Source organism: Gymnoscopelus microlampas (genome assembly GCF_963454915.1).
Source record: "Gymnoscopelus microlampas genome assembly, chromosome: 7".
Lineage (NCBI taxonomy): Eukaryota > Metazoa > Chordata > Actinopteri > Myctophiformes > Myctophidae > Gymnoscopelus > Gymnoscopelus microlampas.
Window position 1 is genome coordinate 52,154,019 of NC_139944.1, and position 16,682 is coordinate 52,170,700.

General features: G+C 45.5%; 1 protein-coding gene across 1 annotated transcript in view; it reads right to left on the reverse strand.

The window, feature by feature from the left end:
• LOC311049173 (low-density lipoprotein receptor-related protein 1-like) overlaps positions 1–16,682 on the reverse strand; it is a 220,935-nt gene that overhangs the window by 89,858 nt on the left and 114,395 nt on the right. Inside the window, exons 27-32 of the mRNA XM_084062652.1 lie at positions 15,715–15,942; positions 8,235–8,409; positions 2,420–2,514; positions 2,146–2,295; positions 1,457–1,597; positions 113–238 (exon numbers count right to left, since the gene is read on the reverse strand). Coding sequence (XP_083918778.1) covers positions 113–238; positions 1,457–1,597; positions 2,146–2,295; positions 2,420–2,514; positions 8,235–8,409; positions 15,715–15,942 — 915 coding nt within the window. The remainder of the gene's footprint in view (positions 1–112; positions 239–1,456; positions 1,598–2,145; positions 2,296–2,419; positions 2,515–8,234; positions 8,410–15,714; positions 15,943–16,682) is intronic.

Consider the following 16,682-nt stretch of genomic DNA (forward strand, 5'->3'; position numbering starts at 1 on the left):
CTGTACTGTACTGTACTGTACTGTACTTGTACATCAAGCCGCCTCACGCTACAGAAGCAGGAGATAGACTGCTGCCCCTATGGGCCTCATGGCTGGGTAAGGCTTTACTTACCCTCACAGGACTGCTGCCCGCTGCGCAGGCTGTACCCTGCGGTGCACATGCAGGCTCTGGTGGTGGGCGACGTAGGAAGACACAGCTGGGAACAGTCTCCGTTGTTAGTGCTGCACAGATTGGAGCCTGCATGCATGGGGAAGGAACAACAACGGGCACAACATTACAGACACACGTAAGCAGCTCAGATAAACACAGTGGTACGAGCAGTCAAACAAACAGCCAATCAGAATGATACCAGTGCTTATTTGCAGCCATCACACCGTGAAACTGGCACTCAGTGGATATAGTGGAGAGACCCATGGTTTCACGGGCAATTTGACTGAAAAAAGGAAACAATTGTTGAAAGAACCCAGGACTCACTAAAAACCAGGTGTTTCACCTGGGTGGTAAATGGTAAATGGTGCATTTATATATAGCGCTTTTTTCAAAGCGCTTTACATATAGATTGTGCGTTATATTCACCCATTCACACACACACACACACACATTCATACACCGATGGCGGAGGAAACCATGCGAGGCACCAAGCTGCTCATCGGGAGCAATTAGGGGTTCAGCGTCTTGCTCAAGGACACTTCGACGCTAACTCTGGGGCAGCTCGCGATCAAACCGGGAACCTAGCGGTTGCCATCCGGTCGCTCTACCGGCCACTCTACCCCTCAGCCACTGCAGCCCCCTGGGTGGTTGTGGTTTACCCCAAGTAAATGAGTTCAAGTATCTCGGGTGCTCTTGCTCACAGGGTGAGGGGAGGATCGGGAGCGGGAGATCGGCCGGAGAATCGAAGCGCAGCAGGAGTGGTGACGAAAAGAGAGCTCAGCCAAAAGACAAAGCTCTCGATCGACTGGTCAACGTTTTGTTCCTTCTCTCTCCTATTGTCATGAACATTTCATGACAATAGGAGAGAGAAGGAACAAAATGAGCGGTTATGAGCGAAAGAACAAGATGGTGGGACACAAGCAGCCAAAATGAGTTTATTCAGGAGGGTGGCTGGCATGTCCCTTATATTGGCTATGAAGCCCAGTCATCTTGGAGAGAGCCACTGCTACTTTACGTGGAGAGGAGCCCGTTGAGGTGGTTCGGAAATCTACTGTAATACGGATGCAAGGCAGGCGTGCCGACAAGCGGGCCATTCTATTTGCATACCGATAGGAAGGGAATCCGTTATAATCTATTTTCCCTTTTGGTTCAGAAAATAGGACGTTCAACATAGCTAGCCTAGCTTAGCTTGACAAGACGACCCAACGCTAGACAACGAGAAACCCCAAAAAGGCACACAACACTGTGTGTGACGCAGGACGTAAGGGGGGGCGGGTCCCGACATAGACCCCACGGCGCCCGTACCTGTCTGCACGGTTTCGTTGTAGATCTTCATGTGCATCATGGGAGACGTGCTGTTCCTCAACACCTTCCAGTTGCCTCCGTCCTTCTTGTCACACGTTCCGATCTGGTCGGCGCCTTGGTCGGCCCACCATAACTTCTCTCCTGAAGGAAGCGAAGGGGAGACGTGTTCGATGTTAGCGTTACGTGCATTTAGTACAGTCATTCCATACGCTACATGTTCTATAACAGTTTTAGCTAAATGACTGATGATTAGGAACCTTGTCCCTTACAGGTCTGTACATTTAAGGGTGTGCAAATGGAATTTGTACACTCTTGAAGTGTACAAGAGTTACAGTAAATTAACACTAGTATTTTACAGTACATTGGAGATAAACGCATATTAAATGGGGGTCCATGGCCTAAAGCATAATCCACTTTTGCCTGTCAATCATCGATTAATGGACTGTGACATCAAAGTCCAGGGGCCAATCCCAGCACTTTTTTTAGCCCAATTATTCAGAAAACCCCAGACCACAGGAAATCCACTGAATGTTCAAAGTTTCGTTTTTTGGGTGTAATTGAGGTCATAAAAAAAAAAAAAAAAAAAAAAAAGAATGTCATGAAACCTTTATGTCTAACTGTACCACATGCTGGTTACATTTCTGACTAATAAAGTATTCAATCAATCAATCAAGAGGCCCACACAGTACCCATGATAGCCAGAGCCGTGGCCTTGGTCAGTTTGCCCTTCACCCCCTCCAGGACCTCCAGGCCCGAGCCGTCCAGCTGGCAGCGGTTGATGGTGCTATTCCCTGAGCTGATCCAGTAGAGCTGCTCACTGTCAAAGTCAATGGACAGACCTGCAAACCATACGAGACAAAGTGTAATGAGTGGACCCGGCCACTGGGTGCGCTGTGGTGCACAGTGATTAAGAACACACAACATATCATCATCATCATCATCATCAGAGAGACAGACACTCACCCACTGGAGCCTTCTGACCGCTGAACAGCAGACTGCGGTTACTACCGTCTGTGTTGGACATGCTGATGTTGTCTCCGTCTGTCCAGTACAGCTTCCTAAAGGACACACGGACACACACACACACACACACACACACACACACACACACACACACACACACACACACACACACACACACACACACACACACACACACACACACACACACACACACACACACACACACACACACACTTGACTTAGATATAAGATATAAGGTTCAGACATAGGATGTCATAGACATAGGACATAGGATTCAGACATAGGACACATAAAGTACATAGGACATAGGACACAGACACAAACCATATATAGCATTGGTTCTCAAAGTGGGGTCCGGGGACCCCCAGGGGTCCTTGAGTGGGTCCCAGGGGGTCCCCAGCAAAATGTGTGAATATAGCATCACAATCATTTTTACCTTCATTTTTTATACTATTCAAAAATAGCAGATATACAAGCTCATAGCACGGCACCGAGTGCCGCGCTATGAGCTTGTAGATCTGCTATTTTTGAAAAATCTTGAAGATTCGTGCAAATCCTTGAATATATTTCTTTTAAAGCGAACATTTGAACACAAATCTTTGCTTCTGGGAGTCCCTGGCACAACATATTTTCAGATGGGGGTCCGCGGCCAAATATATATCAATTTGGGGGTCCCTGGCATGAAAAAGTTTGAGAAGAACTGATATATAGGACACAGACATATACAGTAGCAGGATATAAGACAAAGACATGGAGCAAGGGTAAAGGACGCAGCATACTCCAAACAACGGCAAACTTAAGTTTGGTTGGGCAGGCCTTGTCTCTGAGATTTTGCCATTTCTGGCGAAAGACAAGAATGGACAAACAAAGAGTGTGTTATCTCTCTCTCTCCATTCATTAATTGCCATCTGGTTGTGTTTGCAGTCGCTCAGAGAGGGATTATCCTCAGCCGACCTTTCTTCAAAAGTGTCCATGGTTAAATCATAATGCTTGGAGAAGTTAAGATGATGGATCTGTTTTTTTAATGTATTCATTGCTAAGGCATGTAGGGGTTAGGTAAGTCGGTGGGTGGGTGTATGGGTGGATGGGTGGGTGGGAGTAATGTTAACTGTTTCTATTTGTCTGTTTTTTGCTCAGTTTTTTCTTTGTGTTATTGTTTACTGTCATTTGATTTTCATCTTGTGATATTGTGTTTTATTTTGTCTTGTTTAAAAACAAAACTCTATGATGAGCTGTATTATTTAATGGCTGGATGTTAAAATTGTTATTCTCCAATAAAAAGATTCACACAAAAAGAAAAAAAAAATGTCCACTGTACTTAGCTGGCAGATTGAGGAAGTAAAAACTATATAAATCACAAGCGCATCGAGTGTCTGACCAATCACATCGCGATGTTCGTCTAGCGGAGGAGGTGCAAGAATTGACGAACAGAAGGTCGGCGAGACACCACAGTTCTCACAATGTCATTTTGTCCTTATTGATCCGCTGAAACTGAAGAAAATGTCTTAAAGATTAACCCATTAAGACCTGAAGCCGATTCTACAAATGTCTTCTAAATCCCAACAGTTTTCTGAAAAAACGTATGTTTCTATATCAGTGGTGGACCCCGAAAATGATGTGTAATTTGGCCGCCAACCCCCATCTCAAAATAGTTTGTTCCAGGGACCCCCCAGATGCAGAGATTTGAGATAAAAAATGTTTGCTTTAAAAGAATAAATATTAAAAGATTTGCACACATTTTCACGATTTTTCAAAAATAGCAGATATACAAGCTCATAGTGCGGCACTCGGTGCCGCACTATGAGCTTGTATATCTGCTATTTTTTAATAGCCAAAGTGTAAAATAATAACACACACACACACACACGCTTTGTGAGCTTGTAGATCAGCTATTTTCCCGGTGCATGACACTGGCACGCAAGTATATGTGTAAATCGTGTTTCATGTGAGGACCAGGACAATGGTTCATCACATTGTCTAATTTCTCAAAATTCTACTATTACTTGTTGGGACGTTTGGTCCTCACAAATATAGTAACACACACACACACACACACACACACACACACACACACACACGCACACGCACACGCACACACAGTCTGACAGTCGAGTGGCAGCCCGCTGCTTGCAGTCTGCTCAGGCAGCCAGTGTGAAGTGTAGATTAGATTGTGGCGCTGACCTCTTGACCTTTCTGATAGCATCTCACCATCAAGACAGGACTCACCATTTCTCACATCTCTCCCATTCCATTTCATTTCCCCCACTTGCCCTCTCTCTCTCTCTCTCTCTCTCTCTCTCTCTCTCTCTCTCTCTCTCTCTCTCTCTCTCTCTCTCTCTCTCTCTCTCTCTCTCTCTCTCTCTCTCTCTCTCTCTCTCTCTCTCTCTCTCTCTCTCTCTCTCTCTCTCTCTCTCTCTCTCTCTCTCTCTCTCTCTGTGTATCTCTCTCTCCTCCTCCTGCATTTGTAACTGTTTTTGTAGAGAGAGCTAAAGCGTATACCGAGCATAACTCCTGTCATGCATTATTCAAACTAATGCTCTCTTGCTCTCTCATATTGTCACTACCCTAAACCCTGTCTGTCTCTGTCTGACTTTACTGTCCTCCTTCTAACTGCGCTCTGTCTGTCTGTCTGTCTGTCTGTCTGTCTGTCTGTCTGTCTGCCTGTCTCTCTCTCTCTTTCCTAAATCCTTCCTTACCCAATTCAATAGCCAGAGGCTTTTTGTGTGTGTGATATTTTCATTTCTGCAAACCACGGAAACGTTGAATGTGGATGTTTCAATGTTTCAAGGCAGCCGTGTTTTCAGAAGCATGTCAGAACTGATGACACAGCGCTGTTTATAGGGTGGGATTCAGCTAGAACCTTGAAGCTATAATATAGCTGAATATTATTCTTTAAATAACCTATTATTCTGCTGATAACTGCTGTACTGTCTTTGGCATCTGAATTTCCCATCTTATCAATATATTCAAAAAATATGAATTCTCAAGATGTTTTTTTTCTAAATCGTTCAAAAATAGCAGATCTACAAGTTCCCAACATGTCGCGATGCGACACATCCTGACCTTGTAGATCTTAAAGTACAGTGAATGTACTTATTTGCTTTCCAGTTCCAACTCTGACAACAAGGCCAACGTGTTCCTTTGACGACCAGACTTACATAACCTCTCTCTCTCTTTGTCTAGTACAAGAGGGTCATAACCTCTCTCTCCCTCTCTGTCCAAGGCAAGGCAAGGCAAGGCACTTTTATTTATATAGAACATTTCAACAACAAGGCAATTCAATGTGCTTTAGTTTACACAGAACATCAAGCAAAGGAAACACAATTTATACAATGACATTAGGATGTATAAAACAAAAGAGGAAAAAATAAATAACATACTGTACATTTACAGTGCAGAAGAGACAGAAAGAAGAAAAGTAAAAGTAACGAAATCAAAGACAGCAGCAAACAGAACGGTCTTTAGTCATGTTTTAACCTGAAGTCTCCTAAATCCCAACAGTATTCTGAAAAATGTGTTTCTATATTAGTGGTGCCCAATCTTTTTCATGTCAAGGACCCCCAAAATGTATTTGGCCGTGGACCCCCATCTCAAAATATTTTGTTCCAGGGACCCCCCCAGAAGCGACGATTTGAGTTAAAAATGTTCGCTTTAAAATATATGCATACATATATTCCAATATTTGTACACATTTTCACGATTTTTCAAAAAAAGCAGATATACAAGCTCATAGCGCGGCACCGAGTTTGAATAGCCAAAGTGTAAAATAATGCTTTTTAGCTCAAATCTAAAAATGACACAGATGCGTTTCAGGTCTTAATGGGTTAAAATAAATAAGAGAGGCAGCAGGACCTGCAGTTTTCTGGGATTTTGTTCCAGATATATGTGGAGCATAACAACTAAAGTCAGTCTGTCCCTATCAACTCGTTGAGACTTGAGACAGATGAAGAGAAGATATTTTATCTTAGGAGGATCCCCGCGTCTTGTTTCTATCTTTCTGTTGTTGTTTTTGTTGTGCGTGTGCGTGTGCGTGTGCGTGTGTGTGTGTGTGTGTGTGTGTGTGTGTGTGTACTACTCTGTCCTCTCTTTGAACGACTGCGTCTACTTAACGCCGTGGAATGTTTCCGATCTGAGAATCGTTGGCACGGGGGGGAAACCAGAAGCAGATGCTACATCCACATGTCCTTCTCACTCACACACACGCACACACACACACACACACACACACACACACACACACACACACACACACACACACTGTTTTGCTATACATGTGAGGACATCAACATTTTACGACGCCATTTTTATGAATACCATTTTCACTATCTTTTGCAATATTTTTACCTTCAAGCCTAAAATGGAAAAATAGCATTTCTATAAGCTCCCAGCATGTCGCGACATGTTGTGAGCTTGTAGATCAGCAATTTCGGTACCAGCGTGCAACTACTGTAAGTTTAAATCAGGCATATAACTATATCTCTAATTCCTAAACCTTACTTCTAAACGTCTAATCCTAAAGCTATAACTCAACCTGAATATTTTTTCTAATTCTAAAACGTATCTATAAAAATCCTTGCCAATCAATCCTTTTTCATAAAACAACCCTTTGAGGTAGAAACGGTTCTCACAACATATTTTTCTCATATTCTACTACACTTGGTCCCCACAAACACACACGTTTTACTTTAGCTCTATTTTATACATAGGCTATTTGAAAATAGCCGATCTACAAGCTCACAACGCGTCGCATCGCGACGCGTTGTGAGCTTGTAGATCTGCTATTTTCAAACATTTTAGTACTTTTACTTTTAGTACTTTACGTACATTTTGATACTAATACTTTTGTAGTTTTACTCAAGTAAATTTTGAATTCCGGATTTTTACTTGTAACAGAATACTTCTACATTGCAGTATTGATACTTTTACTTAAGTAAAACATTTGAGTACTTTCCCCACCACTACACTCATGCACTTACGCACACACACACACACACACACTATTGTCAGAGTGAGTTGTATTAGGAGGGACGCAGACATGATGACATGAGTGGGAGTTCAAACGGCTTACTGAAACGCATGCTAACAACAAACGGAGGGTGCGGTGACAGCGGTTGTTTTTGAGAGGAAGCGAGGGGAGTTGGGGGGGGGGATATGTGCCCCCCCCTAAACACAGTGAGGGAGCACATGCTAAAGCAATCTTCACATTGTACACATGCACTTAACCCTGTGCATGTGCGTGTGTGTGTGCGTGTGCGTGCACGGACCATTTTCCTGGTCCTCATAAGAGGAATGGTTGTTTTATTGTTGAAAAAAGAATCTTTACTTAAGAGATACGTATGTTTACGATTAGAAAAACATTCAGGCTTTAGGATAAGACATTTAGAAGTTAGGTTTTATGGATTAGAGATATATAGTTATGCCATGTTCACACAAATGATCCGTTCAAATGATTTGTTCACGTTCAGCAGCACTATTGTCTAGAGAAAAACGCTATCGCGGGAGCGCTATTATTACGTTGCGTGTACAGCCCGCCCTCCCGTCCTGTGTACAGGGGGAGGGGACGGGGGGGCATGAACGAAAGCATGAACGTAATGAACTAGTTCACAGCAATGAACTAGTTATTTTGAACAAATCGATCATGAACGACCCATCACTAGTGTGTGTGTGTGTGTGTGTGTGTGTGTGTGTGTGTGTGTGTGTGTGTGTGTGTGTGTGTGTGTGTGCGTGCGTGCGTGCGTGCGTGCGTGCGTGCGTGCGTGTGTGTGTGCGACTGTGCGTGTGTGCGGGTACTAACCCCAGTATCGGGTGCAGCACCAGGCAGTGTGGTTTGTCCAGGCCCTGGATGACGGCGTTCTTGAAGGATCCGTCCAGCCTGGCCACGTTGATCTGCTTCTTGTTGGCATCGTAGCTGGTCCAGAACAGGTTCCTGGAGACCCAGTCCACCGCCAGGCCATGGGCGTTGGGCAGATCTGAGGAGAGCATACATACCATTGTGGGGATTTCTTTTACTACTAAAAAAAAGCCTAGCCTGGTTCCAGACAAATCTGCCATTGCAAGAAAAAATTGCCGTTGGCAGATTAGGTCTGAGTCCCTCTCAACAGAGATCGGATATCTCTCCCTCCGAAGTTGTAAGGGACCAATCAGAGCCCAGTATGCAAATATGGGGCGGGTTTGTCACCAGAGACATTTTGTTAATTTGTCCCTTGGAAATGCAGGTTCCACACATAGACTGTACAGCGTCACGCCAGTGGTTTCTACAGACCGAAAATGAAGTCCGATTGTTCAGCTGTGTGCAATCCGCCATCTTTCAATATCGCGTCATATCCTTTGCAACCGGAAATGAATGCTATTGGTTGGGTAGCTTGTTAATCAAGAGCGGGGGTGGGGAATGAATGCTATTGGTTGTGTAGCTTGTCAATCAAATCATCCCGCCACTCCTAGAGCATAACCTACTTTATCGTCAATTTAAAAATAAATGGGACCATAATTTAGCAAAACGCATATCATGATGATTGAAAGGAGACTTTAAACTAGCGACTGGAAGCATATAGTATTTATGACAATTTTTATTAAGGTAAGAAAATCTAGTCTAAAGTTTGTCAAAAACCCATCCGCTTACAATGAGATAAATTCAGAAAAAAGCCGGTGCATGACACTGGCACGCAACTAATGTATAAATCATGTTTTACTCTAATTGTAAACATCTTCTCTAACCATAAAACAATAGTCCTTGTTGAGGACAGCCGGGAGTCATGGCTGTGAGTCATGGTGGTTGTGAGTTCAGCCACAGTTCAATATTTTCTGTTTGTACACACGGTACATTATGGTACATATGTGTGTGTTTGAGTGTGTATCTATTTATCACATTCTACTATACTTGTAAGCAGTGGTGGAAGAATCTGGTACTCAGATATTTTACTTACGTAAAAGTAGCAATACCACGATGTAAAAATACTCTGTTAGAAGTAAAAGTACAAAAGTATTGGCATAAAAAGTACAAAAATGTTTGAAAATAGCAGATCTACAAGCTCACAACACGTCGCGATGCGACGCGTTGTGAGCTTGTAGATCTGCTATTTTCAAATAGCCTATGTATAAAATAGGACTAAAGTGGTTAATGTATGTTCTACTTCATTCCTTCTGACCGCCAGAGGCAGTGTTTTCAACACCTGGATATTCATCGCGCGCTCGCGCATAGGTCGAATATTAATACCAACAAAGTCACTCGTGACCTGTGTGCGCGCACGCTACCTATATAGGTACGGTGCACACAGCGTTCATCCTCTTTCATCTTTTCGCCTCCGGGGCGTAGGTCGATTACTCGCAGCTGTGCGTGGAGTCTCGCAGCCAACACGGCTGGGGCTACGGACTCTCCGTCCTCCAGAGACTGCATAGTCTGCTACCATGGAATTACGTTACCCCGTTCACAGGGGCTGTCGGAAAGGAACGACAGAAGGAAGGAGAAAAACAAAAAGGAAAAAAAAGCATGTACAAACAGCCCTGCACGAGTCACGACGGTGAATGGAGTTAGCTTGCCTGCTAGCGTTAGCTGCAATGGCTTGGTGGCTAACTACAAGAGCATCGAGTAGCGTACCGCAAGCATTGGGGGTGTGTCTCGCCCCGCAGCTGCTGGTCGCTGGACAACATAACAACAATAGCAGCGTGGGCTACCCGCTGCACCGTTGCGGTTTGTCCTGACTCCTGACACGGATAACGTGGAGCCATAGCTGTACATTGGCGACGGTGAGTGAATGTTTGGGCTGTGTTTACAGAAATAAGTAAATCAAATTAGCGTGAGGGACCGCGGTGCGCGGCCCACCGTAATGTACCGTTAGCAATTAGCAGTGGGGGTGTATCTCGCTTGGCTACTGCTGGTCGCTGGACGGAAGAGGAGAAAAAAGGGAAGAAACAAGAAATGACTAAAGTCATAATATAGCCGCTTGCGGCAGGCTTTTTGGCCCCAATCCTTTCATAGACCTGATTACTTGTTTTTTTGGATTGCTTGTTTCTCTCGCCAAACCTGGCAACATTTAGCGTCGCAAATTAACGCTAAAGTTTTTTATATAAGTGGTGGCAACATTTTGTGACACCACACGGGTCTTCCCAACAATAGCTAAGATTGAAGTCAGTGTGAACATGGCCAAATAATAACTTAATAGCCAAACTAGGTCTAATGAAGCACGCTAGCATTTAGGCTAACCCCCCCTGCCTGAGGCTCTCCGCTTTCTCTCTCTCTGCTGAGAGGGGGGGGGGGGGGGGGGTGCTGCAAAGGGCCGTCTCCCCATTGGCGGGAAGTGTGAAGGACTTGATGACTAAGTCGTATTATACCAGGGGCTGTGTCTTGGATCCTGCTGGAGTCTCCTGACAGTGTTTCTCACTCCGCTACTGCTTGTCGCTGGACGAAGGAAGTGGAAAGTATTAGCGCTGAGAGTGTATCCCATTCTGCCGCTTTGAGGAACCATGTGCGGACCGCCGCAACATAGCGTCAGCATTAGGAGTGTTTCCCATTCCGCTACTGCTTGTCGCTGGACGAAAGAAGGGGAAAGTATTAGCGTTGAGAGTGTATCCCATTCTGCCGCTTTACAACCACGTGCGGACCACCGCAACGTAGCGTCAGCATTAGGAGTGTTTCCCATTCCGCTACTGCTTGTCGCTGGACGAAAGAAGGATAAAGTATCAGCGTTGAGAGTGTCTCACTCTGCCGCTTAATATACCGCAAGCATTGGGAGTGTGTCTCGCTCCGCTGCTGCTGGTCGCTCCACTACTGCTTGTCACTGGACGAAAGAAGGGAAAAGGATTAGCGTTGAGAGTGCATCTCGCTCTGCCGCTTGGTAAACCATGGCGGGCGGCCCACCGTCCATATAACGTGAGCATTGGGAGTATGTTTCGCTCCACTACCGCTTGTCGCTGGACGAAAGGAGTGGAAAGTATTAGCGTTGAGAGTGTGTCTCGCTCTGCCGCTTTTGGAGGGACCACGCCACTGCGGCGTGCGCCCACTGGAATATACCGCTAGCACTGGGAGAACTGACTCCATTAAGTACAAATACCTAAAGCGAAATTGTACTTAAGTACAGTACTGAGTACATGTACTCAGTTACGTTACACCGTTGTATGAGTGCTCTTCTGTGAATGTTTTGGCTAAGAGTGGTTCTCACTCTAACGCAGGCATTCTATCTACCAGACATGTGGCGCTTGTTAGCGCGATGGCTGCAGCTAATAAAGGACACCCAGAGGGTGCTTTGCTCTGTCGTTATTGGACGATATACTGTGTACCTATTACCGTGTGTACTTGGTGCTATGTTCAGAGAATAACACACTACCGGACAGGGGTGTGCATACAGGTCACAACTCCACCGAGCGCCAAAACACATGTCAAGTGGTAAACGCTGCTCGGTACTGACTTAAGCAGCATATTTTGCCCGTGATATACAGGGGTAGGCCAATACTGCCACTGTGTGTGCTTAATCTCACAGTTCGAGTACGAATCGTAGCTTGAGTGTGACTCTGCTGCTATTCGGATTATACTGTTTGTGCTTGGCAGTAAAATGGAATTATAATGCTAGTATGGTTCAAGTGTGTCTCGCTTTGCCATCACTTGGTTATCATACTGTGTGTATTTGACACATGACATGACACTGTGGCTTGAGTGGTTCTCGCCCCTTGCTACGACAACGTTGCATATTAGTAACATTGTACTTGTGTGTACCTGGTACTCACTACTGCTATTCAACATATGCAGTATACTGTGAATACTTGATATCATAGCTTGAGTGTATGTCGCTCTGCTGCTATCCAGATAATACTATGTGCTTGGTAGTGCAATAGTCTTAAATAATTCTATATGACGAGGGAAGTGTTTGGGCTTCACCACTTCTTAACTATCGTACTGTGTCCTTGACACTGTAGCCTGAATGATTCTCGCTTTCGCTATGGCTACGTCATCAGTAGTATTGAGTGTCTCACTCTGTTGCTGTTGCCCATGGATTATTGCAACAATGGCTGGTCCCAGAAGGGAAGGTCCATTACTTGCGCCAGTCATGTCCTGACTATGGTGCCTGACACAGGCTATGGCTGTGAATGTTTAGCTAATTGGTCAGCCATGGGGAGTACAGCCCAATATGGCCTAGACCCAGGGCTAGTGGTTGATGCCAACATTGCTTACTTTACTTACCTTACTGTAAGTCGATCCGGATTAAGAGCGCCTGCTAAATGCCTAAACTGTAAACATTGCTTCTCTGGTGGTGTCACTAGATGAAGCTGTTGAGTTGGATGACTGTTGCTCATGGCCACAGTGTTAGTCTCTGGTCTGCTACCTAGAGCCATGCCACAGCAGCTGGAATGGGATGTATTGGACATTCCCTTAACTACCTCGCCCTAGCCCTCCGGCATGCGAGTATTGATACGCAGACACAGTGTCTGTACAGCGCCTATGCAGCGCCTATCACTCTAGGCGTTTGCTTGCATGATTAGAGAATCAGCAGACTGTCTACTTGCATAATGTCAGTGCCACGTGTGGCTTTCTAAGGGGTGGCCATAACTGAGTGGTTAGTGGCCCGCATGGGGAGCCAGAGCCTCTGGATGTCCCGGGTTTGATGCCAGGCCAGCAATGGGTCGATGTGTGTCCCTATCTGAGCCCCTAATTGCCCCCCCCCTGAGCGCCGGTGAATGGCTGCTCACTGCTCCTAGTAGTTCTAGGATGGGCAAATAAATACAGCGGATGAATTTCACGCATGTACAAATGTGAATAAAAAGGGAAAGGAGTGTGGACCATTCCAACAGGCCCCACTCTCATGGAGGGGCAGTGAGACACTTCAGACTCTCTCTGCCTGTCATTCCAGGCCAGACGTTTGGGCCTGCTACCCAGAATGCCTTGCAGCATAGTACACCGTGAACAGGCAGTTCAGTTCAATCGGAAGGTTTCTGCTTGACCTACTTGATTTACTCATATATATATTTGCGGCTTGGGCCTCGAACCCCAAGACTGCAACAGAATGGTGAGGGTCTCAGCCAGTGTCGTTGTGCTGGACCTGCATGCAGTGCACCTGGCCCTCAAGATGTTTATGACGTGTTCAATAACACAATATGTCAACAGTCTGTCTTCTGGGGCGCTTGACCCAGTCAGTCTCTGCAGGAGGCTTGGAAGCTCCTTCTGTGGGCCTTGCCTCATCTTGCAAATTTCATAGCAATGCGCTTGTTGGGTGTACAGTCCAGGCTGCGGACGTGTTTCCCGCTGGGAGCCTCTTTGATCCGATAGCAGTTTGGATCACGTGCATAGGTATGGCAGAGCGGTAGTACCGTTAGCCTCGAGGGCATAACGCGTTGTTGACTGTAGGTCTCCCTGCCGGGACAGACCAGTCCGTTAGGGCAAGATGCTCTGGCCTACTGCAGCTTCTCAATGAAGTGCCTTGGCCTCTCCACGGAGACAAGATCTCCTGTCACAGTTTGGGGGGAGAGGTGCATGTGGCATCCTCACTCCTAACCTTCAGCTGCGTCATTGACCACTGAAATTCAAGACTATTGTCCGAACATTACTGGATTTTCGTACATCGTACCAAAGGAATAAGGATTAGCGTTGAGGGTGTTTCTCGCCCTGCCGCTTTGATATACCGCAAGCATTGGGGGTGTGTCTCGCCCCGCTGCTGCTGGTCGCTGGACGACAATAAAAATAAAACAATAAGGGTTAGCGTTGAGGGTGTTTCTCGCCCTGCCGCTTTGATATACTAGGGCGTTGCACGCCAGCGAGTGTAAACTGGGCTCTAGTTGGGACCACTGTATAGATTGGAGCGTTGCTCTGTGCTTAGCCGCTCTAGATTTCCGCGGATGATGTTAAATGAAGGGTTCAGCCTCTCTACCATTGAGATGCTCTCCGCGTGTGGCTCCCACAGGTTGCATGGGTGCCTTCATGATGCTTGCCTGTGGTATTGGAAGCTTTGTCCCCAGCCGGTACATCAGGCTGCTCTCAGATGACCATCTGTTAGTGCTCTTTGTCCTCACTGCTTCATCGGCAAGAGTGAGTAGGTGGGCTTCATGCCCTGGCCATTGCCAGAGACTGTTAAAGTGGGATTCAGATGGGTCTGGGTTTACCATATGGCCAACCCCTCCTTGCGTCCTCAGAGGCTTTCTGCCTTTCACGTCAGCTAGCCTATTTATTTGTGAGTTTGCTCCTCAACCAAGGATGGAGCAACTGCATTCTAGTACCTGCCTATTGTGTCCCGTCCGGGCTCTGTGGCAGGACATAGCTGTGATGGCTGGAGTTTGGTTGTATTTGTCTGTGATGAAGGGCGCAGCTGTGCCTTGGCTTAATGGAGACTTTCATTGCTGCGTTCAGGCAAATGTACGTCTTCAGTGGACCTCTAGGTTTCCCCCAAGGTATTTCTTGACCGCGGGTGTTGCCAGAGCCTCTCCCTCAGTAATACAGGCTTGGAGCAGGCCAGGAGATGCAGCCGAATGGGCTTCATCTTTCATGGGTTTTTTGCCCGCTCCTGTATATATATATATATATAGTCAACCTGGCCGTCTCGCAGCGACGGCTGTGTTGTTGTCTGTTCATTCTATCTGCAAACCGACCTCGGTAAGCGCAGATTCCTCGTGACTATGTTGGTATTAGTCATCCAGGTGTTGAAAACACTGCCTCTGGCGGTCAGAAGGAATGAAGTAGAACGAGAGTTATGCATATAACTAAGGTTCTACGAATTCCGGATGACCGCCAGAGTTGACTGTCACTCGGAATCTCATTCTCGACGAAAAGATTTCAAGAGGATGAACGCTGTGTGCACCGTACCTATATAGGTAGCGTGCGCGCACACAGGTCACGAGTGACTTTGTTGGTATTAATATTCGACCTATGCGCGAGCGCGCGATGAATATCCAGGTGTTGAAAACACTGCCTCTGGCGGTCATCCGGAATTCGTAGAACCTTAGTTATATGCATAACTCTCGTTTTATAATAGAATAATTTATATCTAGTAAGTAACTAGTAACTTGAAAGTTTGCAAATAATTGTAGTGGAGTAAAAGTACAATATTTGGAACCGAGATGTATTGGAGTAGAAGTAAAAATATTGGGAATTGGAAATACTCAAGCAAAGTAGAAATACCTCAAAATTGTACTGAAGTACAGTACTTGAGTAAATGTACTTACAGTAGTTACTTTCTATCACTGCTTGTAAGTACAGTAATAGAAACACACACAGTCACACACGCACACGCGCACACACACACACACACACACACACACACACACACACACACACACACACACACACACGCTCCTACCTGCAGACACCACAGTCTCCACGCCGGTGCCGTTGATGAAGGCCCTCTTGATGGTCTGCGTCCTCACGTCTGACCAGTAGATGCGGTGCTCCATGGCGTCGTAGTCCACCACCGTCACGTTGTCAATGTCGGGCACGGTGAAGGAGATGATGTAGTTGTAGTACGGGTTGTCGATGTCCACGCCGCGGATCTCGATCTGCCGGGCGTACAGCAGGAACTGACGGGATTCTGCAAGCAAAGGAAAGGGAGGTTTTTGAGGTGCATTACGATGAACCCATTGATTAAGGCCTGGAACGCATCTGTGTCATTTTTAGATTTGAGCAAAAAAAAACATTATTTTACACTTTGGGCTATTCAAAAATAGCAGATCTACAAGCTCGTAGCGCGGCACCGAGTGCCGCGCTACGAGCTTGTAGATCTGCTATTTTTGAAAAATCGAGAAAATGTGTGCAAATTAATATATTTATATTCTTTTAAAGCGAACATTTTTAACTCAAATCTTTGCTTCTGCGGGGTCCCTGGAACAACATATTTTGAGATGGGGGTCGACGGCCAAATACATATCATTTTGGGGGTCCTTGACATGAAAAAGTTTGAGCACCACTGATATAGAAACATACGTTTTTCAGAAAACTGTTGGGATTTAGAAGACATTTGTAGAATCAGAACCTCAAAAAAAGTAAAACGATTTTAAAACGTTTAAACAAAACAAAAACACAGCTTTTCATCAATTAAAAACAATTCCAAAATAATTTCTATAGATAAATAAATACAAGTTTTTAAAAAGTCGTGAAAATAGCAGATCTACAAGCTCACAGCACGGCACAAAGCGACGCGTTGTGTGCTTGTAGATGTGCTATTTTCACTAGTTTGGGTACTACTGTGTACCATCAATTAAGCCGTTCGATCTGCGTTTGCTATAACCACACAGACCATTCAGTTGAATTAATCCAGAACACAAGCAGATT